Below are 20,000 nucleotides of genomic sequence, written 5' to 3' on the forward strand. Positions count from 1 at the left end.
GCATGATTTTTGCCTAATTATAATTCCTTTGTATGACCATAGAATGTGAGGAAATGTACAATAATGTCAACTATTACTAATAATGTCCTATCCTGTTCCAGCCTCATTCACCAATCCCCCAAATGGCATCCTTTTCCCAGCCATGCTAAGCCCTTTCTGTGTCCTATTACCACACCCCCCAAGGGACTCTGCATCCGTTTTGTGTGTGACCAACAATATCGTAAAGGAATAGTTGGTACTGCAAGGCAGAGCAAAAGTAAATGAAGACGCAGTAAATGAAGAACACTTTGACATTCGGATGCTTAAAAAACGTATTCACATAGAAACAAGTGAAGTTAAGACTACAAATGCCTGAAAATGTACAACGTCATGGCTAAACAGCCTCGCCTCTGCTGCTAGTAGACCCTGGTTTTCTGAACAATCTGCTACAGCTGCAAGATGATTAACTCAAAATTGCTCCTGGTGGCCTGGTGTGTGAATGTGAGCATGATTGGATAAATGTGAGGCATCCTACATTGTAAAGCGCCTTTAGTTAGTGGAAAAGCGCTATGTAAATTTAGTCCATTCACTCCATTTACCATTCACTTGACTTCGTTGCTGGAAAATGAAATAATTCGGAGGCACTAGGTGGCGACGACAGCCCTGGCTGCATTTCACCATCTGCATGGTCAAAACCTAACTGGGTTGGCTCGGCACCACACAAAAGGATCACTGCATGATCGATCTGATGCGCGGACACAAAAAAAAGCGTTAAAACTAGAGTTGTGTATAAGCGAGAGGCCCCTGTGGGACCCCGTGGGCCCGTGGCGTTTGTTTGGCATGTTTTTGGGGTGTGCTCTGGTGACAACCTGGGAGGCCACCATGGCACGGCAGACAGCTGACCCCTCTCATGTGACCGCCGCGCCGTGGTGACATGTGTGGGCGTCTGTCAGAAGACCAAGCGGCCGGCCACATTCCAATCCAGGCGACACAACAAAAGGGGGCGGGAGATGAAAGTTCTAAAAGGTGCAATACCGCCGCTTTTGTCCTTGGGGGCTTTGGGGACTCTGTGTGTGTGTGTGTGTGTGTGTGTGTGTGTGTGTGTGTGTGTGTGTGTGTGTGTGTGTGTGTGTGTGTGTGTGTGTGTGTGTGTGTGTGTGTGTGTGTGTGTGTGTGTGTGTGTGTGTGTGTGTGTGTGTGTGTGTGTGTGTGTGTGTGTGTGACACAATGGTTATGAGCAGGACAGACTGCTGCATGGGCGTTCACTTACTAATCACCCGCAGTGTACAAAAGACCAGACATGTTGACCCAAACCTCAAAGAGTAAAAACCACTCTGTGTTGTCCTTCTGCCTGTGAATATAGTGAAGTTTAATTTCATTGAGCAGCCTACCTATGTGTATCTGATGATGCCTTGAGAAGAGAGTAGAGTGGAGTATCATTCACTGATCCCAGGGGGATATTAAGGTGTCAGTAGCATACATACATACATACATACATACATAAATAAATAAATAAATAAATACAGAAGACATAACACACTAGACATTACACACATCCTTACACACAGAAAGAGATAAGAAGAAAACGAAAAAAGAAAACGAAAAAACAGACAAAATACGGAGCTACTTGACTTACTGCGCAACATGATCTCCAAAAATTCTTTTTGGCAAAATCCGTGCTCCTGGACACAGATTTCGTGTCCTTCACATCCGTGTCCAGGAGCACGGAATTTTTGGAGATCAGGCTGTGCTGCCACACACAGGCGCACCGGAAACAGTATAAACACCATAACTGCACTCAGTTGGTTTGAGTTTGGCAGAATATCTGTGCTCACTTCATGCTTGTGGGATAGACACCTCTCTCTCTCTGAGGCCTGTGCACTGAGAGAGGAACTTCCCCATGTGACCCACACCTGACACACCCATTACTCAACAGTCACAGCTATGAAATTACACTTACACATATAGTATGTAGGCTACACACACACACACACACACACACACACACACACACACACACACACACACGCGCGCGCTCACACACACACACACACACATCTCACCTCCAGTAACGACTGAGCCTTACACTGTACACTGACCTGGTAGTGACAAAGTTTGCTTGCACACATACACACAGAGGGAGAGAGAAAAGCCCTGACACACACACACCCTGACACACACACACCCTGACACACACACACACACACACACACACCACATTCCAGTCCACACCTCCCCGCCCATCTCGCCTCCAACAGTGGCCGGGCCTTGCGCTGCACACTGAACTGGTAGTGGCAGAGTTCTCTCACACACACACACACACACACACACACACACACACACACACACACACACACACACACACACACACACACACACACACACACACACACACACACACACACACACACACACACACACACACACACACACACACACACACACACACACACCCCACCCATCTCACCTCCAACAGTGGTCGGGCCTTGCGCTGCACGTTGAACTGATAGTGGCAGAGTTCACAGAAGCTGGTGCTGGAGGCGGAGAGCCAGTGCTCCAGGCAGCTGCGGTGGATGGTGGCCAGGGTGCCCGCACACTCACACGGGGACAGCAGCTCCTCCTGGGCACCCCCCTCGTGGCAGATACGGCACATCGGCCTCTCCGCTAGTGCACTGAAGAGAGAGCGAGAGAGAGAGAGAGAGAATATAACATTTATTATAGTAAAACGAATGTATAATGAAAGCATTGATCGTACAGAGAGAGAGAGAGAGAAAGAGAGAGAGAGAAAGAGAGAGAAAGAGAGAGCGAGAGAGTGAGTGAGAGAGAGAGAGAGAGAGAGAGAGAGAGAGAGAGAGAGAGAGAGAGAGAGAGAGAGAGAGAGAGAGAGAGGGGATAACATTTATTATAGTAAATCAATGTATAACGAAAGCATTGATCGTACAGAGAGAGAGAGAGAGAGAGAGAGAGAGAGAGAGAGAGAGAGAGAGAGAGAGAGAGAGAGAGAGAGAGAGAGAGAGAGAGAGAGATGACTTGCAAAATGCTTTATGTTCAGAGGAAAAAATATAGACAATTTTGGATACGCTCATAAATATTATAACTGCATCGAAAAATGACATCAGTACTCCACAAGAGAGAAGACAGAGAGAAAGAGACAGAGACAGACAGGAACAGTAGTGTATTGTATAGTATAGTATAGTATGCCCTTTATTATCCCGCCATGGGGAAATTCATTTGTTGCAGCAGTAACATACAGATTGTGCAAAGACAGTAGACAGCATACATACAACACAGGACCAGGAGGTTAAAAAGTATATGTAGGATAGATAAAAAAGAGATGTTAAAGAAAATAGAAATGTCTCTGTGAAAAACATTAGTAAAAGTGAAAGTGCATTTGTAAAAAGTGCATTAGCAGCTTCATAAAAAGGAGGAGAGGGGGCTAGACCTATAATAAATAAGTAAGTCAATAAGTTAAAAAGTTAAAAAGATAAAAAGACCATCACTACCACCACCACCACCATCATCATCATCATCACCATCACCTTGTGTATCCAAGTAGAGGAACAGGTGAGCATCGTGAGATATGTAAACAGCATACCTTAGTAGTATACAATACATGACTAAATGATTAATACATGATTAAAAAAAGGGGGGCGCTGTGGCGCAGTGCGCTAAGCCCCCCCACCTTTGGGCTTGCATGCCCACCCACGGGGACCCCGGTTTGAGTCTGGCCGAGGTCATTTCCCGATCCTCCCCTATCTCTCTATCCGATTTGCTTCCTGTCACCATCTTCAACTGTCCTGTCAATAAAGGCATAAAAGCCCCTAAAAATACATTACAAAAAAAAGAAAAGAGACCTACATACATTCAATACGGGAGAAGGCGATGCTTTCCACAACATGGCCTACATGTACAGTAGTGAGTCATACAACTAGCTTACGACACTATAAACCAATAAACACGAGAATCAACTTACTCACGAGTCACGACACAGTGTCATGAAATCATTTTAGGGAGCGTCGTTAAACATGATTACCAAATGAATCTCCATCAAATTTTCCAATCACTGAATCCCCATCAAATGTTCTAATCACTGGCCAAATCCCTTGTAATAACTCAAATACAAATCAAATACAGCAAAGACCGTGAACCCCTTTATCCAGGCCCCCTCATTTTTTGGACATCCTTTGTTTTAACACAATAATCAAAATTGGGATTAAGTCAACATATGCCCATTTTTGAACCACTTCCATTAACTGTATGGGCATCCGTCCATCCATTCAGTGAATGAGCAATTTCTTATATGGTGTTTGTTCTAATCCTCTTATGGGGGATTATAATGTGCAGATGTTTGTCTCGCTCCCTTTGTGACATCATAACACGCTCGAGGGAAAACCCCCTCCTAATGTTATTCGTAATGTGATGTTATCATCATCATCATCATCATCATCGTGGTACTTGCTAGTCACAACATACATTCAAAATGCCCATTCAAAAACAACTTCATTTTAATCCTCAGATAGACCAAACCACAGATCACCACAAAAAGTGTACGATAACTATGTGATGCAATGGTGTCATGGATGCGTTTAACCTTTAAGAAGGCGAATAAATAAAATGTGAAAACAAATAAAAGGATGACCTACTTCTACATGCTATGCTGAGATGGGGACTGTCTAATGTCTTTCAGCCTAATAGACATGTAAACACTGCATCTCTCAATAGGCTTTGTATAAAAAGATACCGTTATTTTGATCAATCTTATGCAGCTCCAGTAAGATGAAGAATTGTTGTGAACACTGCTCAGACATTAGGTAGGCTTAAATGGAAGCCAGTAGAAGCCATTAATAAGGGATGTGAACTTTTTAAATTTAGATGCGATGTTGTCAAGCAAAAGGGCAGAATTAATGGACCAAGGACCACTTCATGCGTCACACAGGCCAGATCCATTGTCTGGCTCTTTTATAAACAGCCCATGGTCAGCCCACATTTCTGAGAGAGAGAGGGCTTTATCGCTGGAAGGAAAGTGTATCTGTGCATGAGAGAACTGTAATAAACATTGATTTCCAATCTGAAATCTGTTTGTTTACCACTACTTGTGAAAAGAATTTAATTAATACGGATTAATAAAGTTTTATCATATTTTTTTTCAGACTTTGTGTGTTGTTTTTGTACCAGAGAGAAAGAGATGACAGGAGAGAGAGAGAGAGAAAGAGAGAGAGAGAGAGAGAGAGAGAGAGAGAGAGAGAGAGAGAGAGAGAGAGAGAGAGAGAGAGAGAGAGAGAGAGAGAGAGAGAGAGAGAGAGAGAGAGAGTGGGGGAGATGGAGAGACAGAAAGAGAAAGAGAAAGAGAGAATGACATACAAAGGCAATGAATGTACTGTAGATGTTCTGTGAGAGCAAGCAAAGGATAGAAATGATGGACTAGAAGTTGACTCTGGACCACCATGAGAGTCCATCACAAACCTTTCCAGGCCCTGCGTGCTGGTGAGGCAGGGAGCAGGGGTGTCAGTGGAGTATCAACAGTTTACTTTCAAAGACCTCAGCCTTCGGTGTTGGGCCCCAGACAAACAAATCAAATCTGTGCGTGAGTTTGGACAAGAGTAAACCCTGGGGGACAGGCTGGGCGCCAACAGTGCCATTTTGACACATCCCTCTCCGTCTCTCTCTCTCTCTCTCTCTCTCTCTCTCTCTCTCTCTCTCTCTCTCTCTCTCTCTCTCTCTCTCTCTCTCTCTCTCTCTCTCTCTCTCTCTCTCTCTCTCTCTCTCTGCCTATGGGGGCTGATTTGGAAGAGGGGTTTAATTTTCTGTCTGTTTGTCTCTCTGTCCGTCTGCCTGCGTAGGCCTACCTGCCCCACTTAAGCTTTTCTTCTCTGGCAAAGCTAAGGCCTATTGCAATGCAACTATTACTATGTTCTACAAATTGAAGAGTTCAGATGCAAAACCCCCTAAGTGCCTTTTCAGAAAATAATCTTATTTCATTTTTATTTAATACAAAGCTATAAAAATTGCATATTTTTTCATTTTATTTATGTAATATAACTATTAATATGTATTATCAAGTACATGAACATAAACCAAACCAACAACAGGGTTCTCTAAAAATATAGAAGTGCAGGTGTTCAGAAATGGAGTTAGGGGATTTTGCATCTGAACTCTATATTCCATATTCAATGTTTATTTAGTTAATTATTCATGTTAACACGACTTGTAAACTTTTGTAGATGTTCTGTGGCCATTCATCAGATGGGCCAATAGAGAGATGACAGGAAATGAGTTGGGTAGAAGGATGACGAGGGATGATCCATAAAACAAGCTCTTGCTGGGTTTATGATATGGGTTCCTTGTTGAACTCCACCACTACTTTCCAAAACCAACATTTTATTTCCGCAAATAAAACCCTGATATGATGCTGTTCCTCCTCTACACATGGCACAATAGACTAGAGTGCTGTTGTTATGTTATTATTATAATAATATTATAATAATCATGTAATAACTATTACAACAGAACAATAGTCCCAGTGAATGGTTTCCTATCTATCTCCCTGTGGTCTAACCTCATACTGTGTGTGTATATATACCATAGATGCCCTTAATCATCCACTGTTGTGGTTTGCTATAACACATTAATGTGATCCATAAAAGGATAATACACTGGGCTGAATTTACTCGGTGAAGTGCTTTGGTTGGTTTGCTGACCCTCAAAGAAGATGGATGAAGCCCTTAAGATGCCGAACCGAGAAGAGGCCCACCTCTCAAGAACTCACGACATGAAAAGAGAGAGAGAGAGAGAGAGAGAGAGAGAGAGAGAGAGAGAGAGAGAGAGAGAGAGAGAGAGAGAGAGAGCAGGTCAGCCATTCGGAACCCCTTTCAGTCTTTAACTTTGCACCAACATCAAAGCATCCCTCGCTCTGCTTCATGCACCAGCAGGCCCCTGGAGGGGTGAAGTGAAAAGAAGAGAGGGGAAGAGGAGGAGGAGAGGAGGAGGAGAGGAGGAGGAGACAAGCAGTGCAGGGCAGGGGAGGGGGGAGAGGAGAAGAGGAGAAGTGAAGAGAGAGGGGAGAGGTGGTGGAGGAAAGGGGGAGAGGAGAAGAGGAGAGGAGAAGAGGAGAGGAGAGGTGAAGAGGGAGGGGAGCAGAGGAGGAGAGGAGAAGAGAGAGGGGAGAGGAGGGTGAGAGGAGGAGTGCAGGACAGAGGATGTAAAGGAGGCAGTGGGGGGAGGGGTGATGGGGGGGTATTGATTCTCTGTGGTGCCAGTGGGTGAGTGGACTGGCGCTGTGAGCAGCACCACGGTAGTGTGGGCCATGTGCTTAGAGATCCAACGAGCCGTGGCGGTGCGGTGGCTTTGAAGGTGGGCCCACCGAGCTACACCAGGCCAGACTATAGGCCAGGCTGGAGAGGCCCGCCGGGTCCGTCTGGAGAGCAGGACTCCCCCCACTGATGGATTATAGGGCGGGAGGTGGGCGGGCGGGCGGGCGGGAGGAGAGGAGAGGGGCCCACAGTGGTTGTGCTGTGTGTGTGTGCTGGCAGACGGTGGGCAGGTTTGTCTGGGTTTATTGAGATTATTGCGTCGGGGCGATAGACGGGACTCCTGGGTAGGCATTGAACACTCTGGGGGAGTGCGGGGATGGATTTGAACCTGGGGCTTCAGGCTGGAGGTGGAGGTGGTGGTGGGGGGGGGGGGACTGGATTTGAACCTGGGACTAGGACTGGGGTGGGGGATGGGCAGGGATTGGAACTGGGGTTTGGGGGTTAGAGGAATGGTAGGGTAAAAGTAAAAGGAAAAAAAAAACATTCAAACAGTTTCCTTCCAACACAGGTAATTTATCTGAGTAACCAGTAGACCTGTGTGCTGGTTGGAAGTTTGTAGTGGGTTCTTGTTAGGTTATTAGTGTTTTTCAGTAACAACAACACAGTCTATCTACCTCATTAGGTATAATGGACTAAATGGTGTAACAGCTATATAATACATGTATGTGCTGGTGTTGTACTGAAATGACCGCAAAATGTACCTATACTTTTACTTTTTACTTTTTACTCATGGGTAGGCCTATAGGTGGTGGGTGGGAAGAGGGAATGGGGTCCACGGTGGCATTGTGTGGTGGCAGCAGACGGCCAGCAGGTTTGTCTGGGGGTTGAGGGTTATTATTGAGACTACGTACTGTACAAGGCTGGGGTCAAGGGCGAGCGCAACACTGCTTTAAGGGTTTCAAAACTTTATTTTTGGCTTGTTGACGTTTCAGCACAAAGCCTTCATCAGAGAACTCTGAGACTTTCGTGAAGGCTTAATGCCGAAACGTCAATAAGCCAAAAATTAAGTGGTGAAACCGTAATGACGCAGTGTTGCGCTGTTACGACAGGGAGAAGTTAGCGCATTAGATACACACTACACAACCGACCAGTGACACACGTCATCCGCCCAGGGGTGGGGGAAGCGTTGTCTGGTTTGTCTGAGACCGCCCCACAAGAACAGGTGGATGAGGACAATGGGGGTCGATAGTGCTCACGCCGGAAAGGCCACAGGGTGAGATCCTGTGAGGGACTTACCGGTGCACTACAGACTCGGTCTCTGAAAGACTACTCCTACTACGGAAACCAGCTGCCTGGGAATGACCAACACAGAGCCAAGCTAATGCTAACACTAACCTCCCTCCCTTGGGGTACACCACATGCAGTCAACATACACATGAGATCCATACACATGAGAACTGTCACGTTATTACATCCCACATAGCCTAAGGCCTAACTGTACAGGCGGGGTGATGATAGGTAGAGTCGCACAATAGCGCTTTTCCTCTCCACTAGACTATGGTAAAAAGCTGCAACTGCTGACAAAGAAATTGTCAAGGTGTGTGGACCCTCGCAAAACCCTTGGGGCCAGGGTTGAACTTAAAGTACTGTACAGTACAGAAATACTGCGACAGATGAAATCACAACTCAAGTATTATGTTAGTATTTATTTGCAACAATGCAATATCAAACTACCAGTGTAATTACGTCCATACTTCTACTTTATCATATTGCAACAATGCAATATCAAACTACCAGTGTAATTACGTCCATACTTCTACTTTATCATATTGCAACAATGCAATATCAAACTACCAGTGTAATTACGTCCATACTTCTACTTTATCATATTGCAACAATGCAATATCAAACTACCAGTGTAATTACGTCCCTACTTCTACTTTATCATATTGCAACAATGCAATATCAAACTACCAGTGTAATAACGTCCATACTTCTACTTTATACCTATCTTTACGCTACAGTCTGTAGCTGGGGCTGGGTAGAAGTTATAGCGGTGGCAGGGGGGCAGTGTGGAGTCTGGAGGTTGAGATGATTGAGACAGGGACTATAGACAGGGCTTCTGGGTAGGCATTGAACCTGCATTTCGGGCTTACAGAGCCTTCAATGTTGGTGGTACAAGGGTTTCTATCCTGGAAAAAATGTGAAGTTTAAAGTGCACATTTTCACATCATATAAAGAACATAAATAGACCAATATGAAGTTGTTTTTTGTAGCAAGGGGGCTTGGGCTTTAGGCCCCCCCTTGGCTCCTGGGCCCCTGGGCCTGCTCCCGGTAGACCATGCAGTAATATAGTGGTTCTTAAACTTTTTCCATCATTCTCCCCTTCAGAGGGTCTGAATGCTTCCGAGCCCCCCCCAAGCAACAGCAGTACTCGCGCAGACTGATTTTGCGATCGCTGCGCAGAATCAAAGGAAAGGTGACTAGTGAGAAAGGGGGACTGCAGTCGAATGCAGATGTGTGTTCATTTCCTATGCTATTCAAATTCATGACAATTAATAATATAATGTTGGTGAGGGCTTTAAAATTATTGACTTATTGGCGAGACAGGAAATCATGTCCTTTGTGCAAATAAAACCCAAATCAGATGTCACACGCCACCCCCCCGAGATGCCTCCACGCCTCCCCAGGGGGGCTTACGCCCCACTTTGAGAAACACTGCAGTAATCCATCCTTGTGGCTGGGGCTGCTGGGTAGGAGTTGGACACGGGGGCTGGAGGAAGGGGCCAGAGATTGGGCTCACAGCTCGATGTACAGTGGGGGGTATGGCAGGTCAATAGCGTCGGCTACTGTCTCTAGGCGTTAGACCCGGGGGCTACATAGAGGTTAAAACTGGGGGCTCGGGGCTATTGGGACAGTAGGGGCGCGTGCCGGTAGATCGATAGCTGGGTACGCGTTGGGGCCTGGGGGCTGGAGAAGGGGTCAGAGATAGAGCTTTGGGACTATTGAGATGGTAGGGGTGTGTGTGGGCGGTGTATAGCTGAGGTTGCTAGGTAGTCGTTGGACCTGGGGGGGGCCCCATGTAGAGGTTAACACTGGGACTTGAGGCTATTGGGGTGCTAGGGGGTGTCAGTGTCTGTCCTCTCTCTCTCTCTCTCTCTCTCTCTCTCTCTCTCTCTCTCTCTCTCTCTCTCTCTCTCTCTCTGCGTGACAGCAGCTGCGGCAGCTGTTGGGCGTGAGGATTCCTCCCTTTGTGTGCGGCGTACAGTGGAGAGCGACAGGAGAATGGGGCGGCTAGCTGAGGACGTGGGTGGATGGATGGATGCACGGAGAGACGTGGAGAGTGGGGTACGAGAGGGGGAAAGGAGAAGCGTGTCGTGTGCGGCCGGCGTACAGTGAAGAGAGACATCAGAATCGGGCCACTGGGTGGACGGCGAGAGGTGGAGAGAGTGGGGTACGGGAGTGGGGTTATAGGGGTGTGGTGAGGTGAGGTTTGGGGGATGGGGAAGGGATGGTGGTGTGCAGTGGAGAGAGAGAGAGAGAGAATGGGGCGACCGGCTGGGTGAGGTAGTGGATGGGTGGGGGAGAGGGGCGGGGGGAGAAGTGTGGATGAAGGGTGGATGGATGGAGTTGAGTAGGAGGAGGGAAAGGAGGAGAGGTGTGTGGAGGGGGCCATATATTTGAGAGACAAGGAAAACGGGGCAGTTAGGATGATATGTGGCTGGAAGAAGTGGGGTTAGGGTGGGGAAGGGGAGGTCGTAGAGTGGAGAAGGGGAGGGCGTAAAGTGGCGTAGAGTGGAGGGCGTAGAGGGCGTAGAGTGGAGCGAGACAGGAGAATGGGGCGACTAGATGGGTGGAATGGGTGGCTGGATGGATGGATGGAGTTGGGGAAGTTTAGGCAGAGAGAGTAGAGAGAGAGAGGTTCCATTGGCCCATTGTTTCCTGGTTCATATGGCCCCCCTTAGGCAGACCTAGGCAGACCTAAGGACTGTTCTATTCATTGTAGGAGCATTATGACACGCCCCTTTAGGCAGACCGGAACCTGGTCGCGTTAGGTGCCCATAGAAACCTATTATGTTGGCATATCTCTATAGAATATCTCTGGTTACGGGGTAAAGAGAAGGTGTGTGGAGAGAAAAAGGAAAACGGGGCGACCAGCTGGGTGTGTAGGTAGGTAGAGTTTCGGGGTGGGGAAGTGGAGGGGAGGTGTGTGCATTGTACAGTAGAGAGAGAGGTGGAGGTGGTGGTGGAGGTGGAGAGAGACCGAGGTGGGGTAGACGTAGTAGGGGAGAGGGAGGTGTGCTGTGCGTGTCATTTGACTGAGGAATGAGGGGGCCACGGAAGGTGTGAGACCAAGTCACCACAAAAGATTGGACTGGAGCTCATTTACATATACACACACACACGCACACGCACACACACATACGCACGCACACACACGCGCACACACACGCGCACACACACATGCACACACACGCACACACACGCACACACACACACACACACACACACACACACACACACACACACACACGCATACAAGCACACACACACACGCACGCACACACGCATAGACACACGCACGCACACACACACACACACACACACACACGAACACACACACGCACGCACAAACACACGAACACACGTACGCAGGCATACACACACGCACGCACACACACACACACACACACACACATACGTAATGCATGCATGCACACTCTCATACACACAGGCACGCATACACACACAGACTTGTGAGTGAGGGCTGTGTGACAGTGATTGAGAATTGAGGGGCCTCTGATGGAGCGGGACCAAAGAGTGTGCCGACTCCGAATGGACTAAGCCAACTCCCATTCACATGAGCGCGCGCACACACACACACACACTCACACACACACACTCACACACACACACACACACACACACACACACACACACACACACACACACACACACACACACACACACACACACACACACACACACACACACACACACACACACACACACACGCACGGGCCAGAAGGGGGAGGGGTGTAGGCGAGTGGTGTGGCAGTGATTGAGAATTCAGGGGGCCCTTAAGGTGTCTAGAAACTAAAGTAGCCCCCCACACACGGGGGCCCCTCGCTTCGCCCCTTGATTCTCGCTTGCTCACACTAAGGTTCAGATATTTTTAACTTTGAATCCAAAATGTTTCATGGCTTGTATCAGGGCCAGAGCTAGTGGTTCACTGTAGACCTTATGCGAAAGGCGAAAGGCTAAATGAGTGAACTGAGGAGAGGCGAAACCCAGTGTTCCATTGTGGTAGTTCAACGGTCAACAGTTCGATGTGGCGATTAAAACATTTATTTTGCTGATTCGCCACAAGCAAATTCGCTTCTCATTTCCGTAATATCAAACTTGGCCGATTTTTCACTTTGCTTTGGCTGTTTGCTTGCCTTCGCTCGACTTCGCTTGCCTACCATAGGTAGGCCTCTATATAGTATATCCCATTAAAACCGATTAAAAGCAGCATATGCGCGACATTTTTGCAACCGTTTTAGATCGTTCAAGTCTCAATGGGATATGTCAGTAGCGATGTGTCATCATCATCATCATCATCATCATCATATGATTCAGGAAGGCAGACTTGGCCAAAGTGGGCCCCCCTTGTAGCCTTGGGGCCCCTGGTGACCGTCCCCTCGGGCCCGACGCCCATTAAGCTTATGGCGTGTGCTCCTCTCGTGGCCTCAGGCCTCGCTCAGATCGCTGGAACACATAAACACTCCCATTGGCTGACATCACTCAGTGAATGATGGGCCACTAACCTGTCTTCATACTACACAATCTCGGGTCAAGTACATCCACATGGACATACACATACATGAGTACTTGGCACATATTATATGGAAATATGTACATTCAACACACATACATACGCATACGTACACTGACACACATAGACATGTCCTTTCATCTTGTAAACATACAGTACATCCATACATCATACATTTACACATACGCTCACACACATACATGTGCCTGGATGCCTGACGCATCACAAAGCATGTCGTCACGGATGCTACTCAAAGCACTAAATTTAGACTTCTCTCTCTCTCTCTCTCTCTCTCTCTCTCTCTCTCTCTCTCTCTCTCTCTCTCTCTCTCTCTCTCTCTCTCTCTCTCCCTCTCCCTCTCTCTCTTTCTCTCTCTCCCTCTCTCTCTGTCTCTCCGTCGGGAGCAGCAGCAGACAAGCCTGCCATTTGTTGTGCCTCCGCAGAGTTGCTATTCGCCCCCGCAGGGCCTGTCTGCTGTGTGTGTGTGTGTGTGTGTGTGTGTGTGTGTGTGTGTGTGTGTGTGTGTGTGTGTGTGTGTGTGTGTGTGTGTGTGTGTGTGTGTGTGTGTGTGTGTGTGTGTGTGTGTGTGTGTGTGTTGCTGTCTGGCACCGTGAAAAGTTACTCATCTAAAAATGAAATGGCCCTTAAGGAACAGCATCACCATTGAGACACACATACAACAGAATATACACGATACACAATACACACACACACACATTCACATACACACACACAACAGAATATACACGATACACAATACACAATACACACACACACACACACACACACACACACACACACACACACACACACACACACACACACACACACACACACACACACACACACACACACACACACACACACACACACACACAACAGAATATACACGATACACAATACACACACACACACACACGCACACGCACACGCACACGTACACGCACACGCACACGCACATACACACAAACCATTCAAAAACCAGCAACTCCCCAGCGGCCAAAAACCATCTGAGGGAACAATGAACAAGTGGGCTTTTTTAAAAGACAGTGAACTCAGTCAACTCCCGCCTCAAGTATTTCAATAGGGGAAGAATACTGTTGTGTTATATTGACGTTCTTCATTCAGAGGGCTATATGGCTGTCATTGTGCGAGCACTGCCTCATTTCTCAAACGGCTCCAGATTTATGTCTAGCGGCTCACCACTAAGACTGGTGGACTCAGACTGTACAGCATCCTAGACATTTGGCAGAGCGCGTGAAAGCGTGCCTTACTTTACAACATTTTGGTAAAGATGTGAGTGAGTGATGGTATAATCGACATCGGTCTATTCTCAGCCATTTTTACTTCTGCAAAAGGGTCAATGACGTTTTAATAGTAGCACACGTCAGGGTGGAGCAACCATAGCTAATGCCACACTATTGTATGGATTACATTTTTTGCTGTTTTCAGTGGATTATCTAAGAAGCATACTCATTGCCATACATTAATAACCAATAACTAATTAATTTATGACATCAGCTGTCGTTGTACCACCTGATATCTGAGCCCAAAAATGTTATTGACCCAAAAACCTACTGTCAATTAAGGGTGCAAATAATAATCAAAATGTATCGATATATCGCGATATAATCTGACGATTGAATCAAATCGCATCATATCGTGGGGCATTCTTAAGTATCGAAAATAATCAAATCGCTGGTCCCTTGGAAATAAGTCTAATCGAATCGTATTGTATCGTATCATGGGGCATTCTTAAGTATCGAAAATAATCGCATCGCATCGCATCGAATAATAAGATATCGCTATTGAATCGTATCGTCATGGAGGCTGTGATTTACACCCCTACTGTGGATGTACATCCACTCTTTGATACAATGAAGGAAACAATACAGATTTTATCTGAGCAACTAGAAAATCGCCTCCACAACCCCATGTGGGGTCATGGTGAAGCGCTCTGAACCTCAGCCTTTAAGTAGCATCTAATATGAGTTTAATATGATAGAGTCTAATATGGCAAAAGGGCCTGAGGCCAAAAAATCCACCCACACTCCAATGGAAATATCTGGAATTGCCATTAGTCCATCTCAGTTACATCCCTCTCTTTACCCGATCAATGACATTAAATAATTGAAATGAAATTTACAGCACAGATGAATTATAGTGCCTCCTGTGATAGCCACTCAATGGAAACCACCCCCTAAAAACAAACTGAGGCTATTTAGATGTATGGTGCTGTACTTGATGATGGTGAGGACGATGCAAAACTGAAACAAGAAAGCATTCATGTATTTTCAGAGAGTTCTTCCACTTATTTGCCGAAGCACCAGATCCCAAGGAAGATGAGATCATTTATAGGCAGATGGAGTATCATAAATGTTGCAGCAGCATTTTTACTCTCTCAATCCAGTTTGTCTGCCTCTGCATACAATTCGAAATCAGGAAGACTGAAGCTCGCATTCTAGGCAGATGGAGTATCATAAATGTTGCAGCAGCATTTTTACTCTCGCAATCCAGTTTGTCTGCCTCTGCATATGTACAATTCGAAATCAGGAAGACTGAAGCTCGCATTCAGTGAAAACTAAAAAGAGATACCAATGCAGGAGTTGATTTTTAATGGTCTCACAGTATACCGTGCTATACAAAAGTGCAAACATTTCGGGTGACCCAATCAAAATTTTTGCACTGAGGAAGGGGTCACCCGAAACATTTTCCCTTTTGTAAATAGCACGGCATACTGTGAGACAATTAAAAAACATTTTTGTATGGGCATCTCTTTTTTTTCCACTGAGTGCAGTCTTCCTGATTTTGAAGTGCTCTTAATCTGAAGCCAATGCACCACAAAACTTCAAAAGCCACATTGAAAGGCACAGTCCCTCTCTTGGATTACATTGTTGTCTGCAATACTCATTTCGACCACGCTCAGCATTACCAATGAGAAGGTTGTTTGCTCATTGACTACTATAACTGAACTAAACTGAAGTTCTATTTCATGCCTCCTGACCGCCAGAGGTGGCACAGCCTGTGAGTGATATCCTTCGCGTAGCGTGGGTTCGAGACTTATACCAACAAAGTCATGTACGTATGACGTACCTCATGCTTAAGAAGCCCTGTAGCACGTCATCCTTCCTCTTATTCTTCTCGCGTCTGATCGAGCATCCACGGATGGAGATAAGCTTACACCTTACGTGAGTATAAAATTACAGAGTACTTTGCGGTGGTCTCCCCGCGGTACCACAACAACAACGGATTAATACAGATAAGAAGGGAACACGAAAACGGTAAGTTTCTTCCCTTTTTTCTTTTTGCAAGGAAAGTGCACGGCGGATCTCCCCGTGATCACTCCTCTACGAACGTGGGAGAATTGTGCGGTGGTTCACCCCGTGTTCACCTCCACACACACACACACACACACACACATACACACACACACACTATCCACGGTGGTCTTCCCCGTCGGGCTGAGTGTGTAGCATCCTCGTTAGCTTGGTGGGCTCACCCTGTAGCTAACGGCAGCGTATTGTGTTAGCATCTCGCATGTGATACTGTGAAGTAAAATAATTGTTGACTACTTTGATCGTCAATTCTAATTCTGTTACTGTGTCGTGTGTTAGTTCGGGTTTCTTGCGTTAGCTGCTGCGTCGCAATGAATACTTTTTCACTTTCATGCAAAACGTGCCTTGCACCACTCGAGCCAGAGGATGGCCATTTGGAATGCCCGTCGTGCCTGGGCATCGCTCATTTGCGCTCCGCCTTAACGGAGCCCTGTCCGAGCTGTTCAGTCCTCCCGGTCACGGTGAGGGAAGCCAGAATAACGAGCCTTTTAATAAAAAATGACGCGCTGCTCCCGGCGCACGAGGCTCAAGCTACCAGCGCCGCTCAGGGTTCTAAGCGTACCCTCTCTGGCCAGCGCACCACTCAACCCGCTAAGAAGAAAAAGCAGCACGGCAATACCGCAGCGCTCAGCAAACGGGTGGATGATCTCTCCACAGCCGTGAGCAGAATCGAAACACTGCTGCTACAGCTTCAGCCGCCGCAGGCCAGCATGCAACCAGTGGTGCCCACACCCGAGAGTAACGCGGCTTCTATTCCCGCCTTGCTATCCCAGGAGGAGCAAGAGCTGGACGATGACACTCTCTCTACTGCAGCTACAGACTCGCTCTTCACTTCCATGAGAGACGATGCGCCATCCGGCTCTCCTCGTTCAGGAACGTCTCTGGATGACGCCCCTTTGAGTTTCTCTGATGAGGGAGGGGACCGCATGACAGGCGGCTCCCGCTCCTTACTGGCCACAATTCACGCAGCCCTGACACAGCGCGGGCTACAACCGCTGCAACCTAATTCTGGAGTGAGTGCTTATTTTAGGCAGTCTCCTGCAGACACTTCCTCTCTGATCCCCGCATGTGAGGCATTCGTGGAGGAATTCCAGGCAGCATTTAGGATGGCAACTGCGCGTTCGCATCCCACTTCTGCAGCACGCGCCATGGGTAACATGGCCGATGCTGAACTGTTTGGGCTAGACAAGATGCCTTCTGTGGACCCCTGTGTCGCCTCTCTGGTGGTCTCCCCAGATGAAGCGGTACGGCCTCAGGTGCGCTGCCCAAGTAAGGCCTGCAGGCGTACAGATGACGACCTGGTTAGAGCCTACAACCATGCCGCACGCATTGGCCGGATCGATAATACTATCTCCCACTTACTGCTTGTGACCCAGTCCCTGCTTCCGACTGAGGCAGAACCGGCCTTGCATGAGAATATCGAAGCTATTCTGCATGGCGTTGGTTTCATGACCCAGGAGTTGGGTCGTCTCATGGCAGTGCTAGTGCGGGCTCGCCGCCAGGTCTGGCTCTCCCAAGCACCGCTCCCGGATGCATGCAGGGCCACTCTACGAGAGCTCCCCTTCATACCTGGCCAACTTTTCGGGCCAGCTGCAAAGGATGCCTTGGACCGCCGTGCTCTGGTGTCGGAATCACGCAGACAGCAAGTGAGCATGCCCCAGACTGTTCGTTTCCGGGCACCGCAGAATCCCGCGCCACGCCGTGACGCTCCTTCACCTCAAAGCGCTGCTCCTCCCCGGCGCAGAGAGAATAGGCATGCCCCCAGAGGCCCGGCGCCCTTTCGCCGCCAGCCTTACCAGTTCCCTCGCCCTACCCCCGCTAACGCAGGGGCAAGGCCCAACCGGACGCCCCGCTGAGGAGCCCGGGCCGTCGGTTGGACTGTACTCGGGGACTCAGCTGGCCGCATGGGCCACAATCGTTCACGACCCATGGGTTCTAAAAACAGTGTCAGAGGGGTACAGACTACAGTTCAAGCGCCGGCCCCCTCCAAGGGCCCGGCTAAGGCCCACAATTGTAAAAAGTTTGCACCAAGGTGTGGTTCTTCAAGCGGAGATAACAGCTCTCCTCAAGAAAGGAGCCATAGAAGAAGTAGAGTGTTCTCCTACGTTCGACGGCTTCTGTTCCGTTTACTTCGTCGTTCCAAAAAAAGATGGGGGGTTCCGTCCAATACTGGACCTGCGGGGTTTAAACAGATATCTAAAAGATCTTCCGTTCAAAATGCTGCACACGGCAGACGTTCTGAAGATAATCTCTCCAGCAGAGTGGTTCACAACTCTGGACCTGAAAGATGCTTATTTTCATATCCCAATAGCGCCGGCACACCGGTGCTTCCTCCGTTTTGCCTTCCTGGACCGACTCTACCAGTTCAGAGTCCTCCCATTCGGCCTCTCACTATCACCAAGAGTGTTCTCCAGATGCATACAGGCAGTACTGTCACCTCTCATGGAGTCTGGTATGAAGATTCTACCATACCTAGACGACTGGCTGGTGTGCTCCCCAACAAGGGAGCGAAGCCAGACCGACATTGCAACCCTTCAGAGCCACGTTGCGGAACTTGGACTGACAGCGAACCTAGAAAAGAGCTCGCTAATCCCAAGCCAGTCAGCTCAATTCATTGGCATGATCCTCAACTCACAATCAATGACCGCCACCCTGACCATGCGCCGTGTGACAGACATCACATCCCTGGTGTCACGGGTACATTTGGGGCGAAGCCTGCGTTTCCGACTCCTGCTGCGCCTCCAGGGTATGCTCACAGCGGCAGCCCAGATTCTCCCCTTAGGCCTGCTGGAGCTACGGCCTCTGCAGATGTGGATTACTGGCCTCAGCCTCGATGTGGTCCTTCACAAGAATGCCCTGGTCCTCATTACCGAACAGTGCATGTCTGCTCTCAGCCGATGGCGACAACAGACCTTCTTAACATCAGGTGTGCCTCTGGGTGCAGTACCCTCACGCAGGGAGGTTGTGACAACAGACGCCTCACTTACGGGGTGGGGCGCTGTGTGGCGTCACACAGCAGTCAGTGGACTTTGGACCGAACAGGAAAGGGCAGAGCATATCAACCTCCTCGAACTCAGAGCAGTACATCTGGCTCTCAAGCACTTCATGCCGCACCTACAGGAGCGCCATGTGCTCATCCGGTCGGACAACATGACGGCGGTATACAACATCAATCACCAAGGGGGAACACGGTCTCCCCCTGCCTACCGTCTGACCCGATGTTTGCTGACTTGGGCTCTCCCCCAATTAGCTTCACTCAGGGCAGTCCACTTACCTGGGAAACTGAACACCGTGGCGGACACCCTGTCGAGACGAAGGCTCGACCCGGGGGAATGGCGCTTGAACCCAGGGGTGGTAAGTCAGATCTGGGACCGCTTGGGCACACCAGTGGTGGACTTATTTGCCAGCAAGGAGTCCACGCACTGCCGAACATGGTTTTCGCGCACCCGGGAGAGCGAGGCATTGGGCCTGGATGCCCTAGCCCACGATTGGCCAGACGGCCTGCTCTATGCGTTCCCCCCAATTCCACTCCTGCTGGAGGTGCTACTTCGTATCCGCCAGGGCAGACATCATGTTCTTCTAGTGGCACCACGATGGCCAGCGAGACCATGGTTTGCA

The 20,000-nt window shown here is 48.3% G+C and overlaps 1 protein-coding gene across 2 annotated transcripts in view; it reads right to left on the minus strand.

Annotated features, from left to right (window-relative positions):
• Positions 1-20,000, minus strand: part of LOC134458303 (E3 ubiquitin-protein ligase MARCHF3-like) — a 58,525-nt gene that overhangs the window by 11,565 nt on the left and 26,960 nt on the right. For both annotated transcript variants that reach the window (XM_063210532.1, XM_063210533.1), the window contains exon 3: positions 2,447-2,651. In XM_063210532.1, coding sequence (XP_063066602.1) covers positions 2,447-2,651 — 205 coding nt within the window. The remainder of the gene's footprint in view (positions 1-2,446; positions 2,652-20,000) is intronic.

Source organism: Engraulis encrasicolus, chromosome 11 (assembly GCF_034702125.1).
Source record: "Engraulis encrasicolus isolate BLACKSEA-1 chromosome 11, IST_EnEncr_1.0, whole genome shotgun sequence".
NCBI lineage: Eukaryota > Metazoa > Chordata > Actinopteri > Clupeiformes > Engraulidae > Engraulis > Engraulis encrasicolus.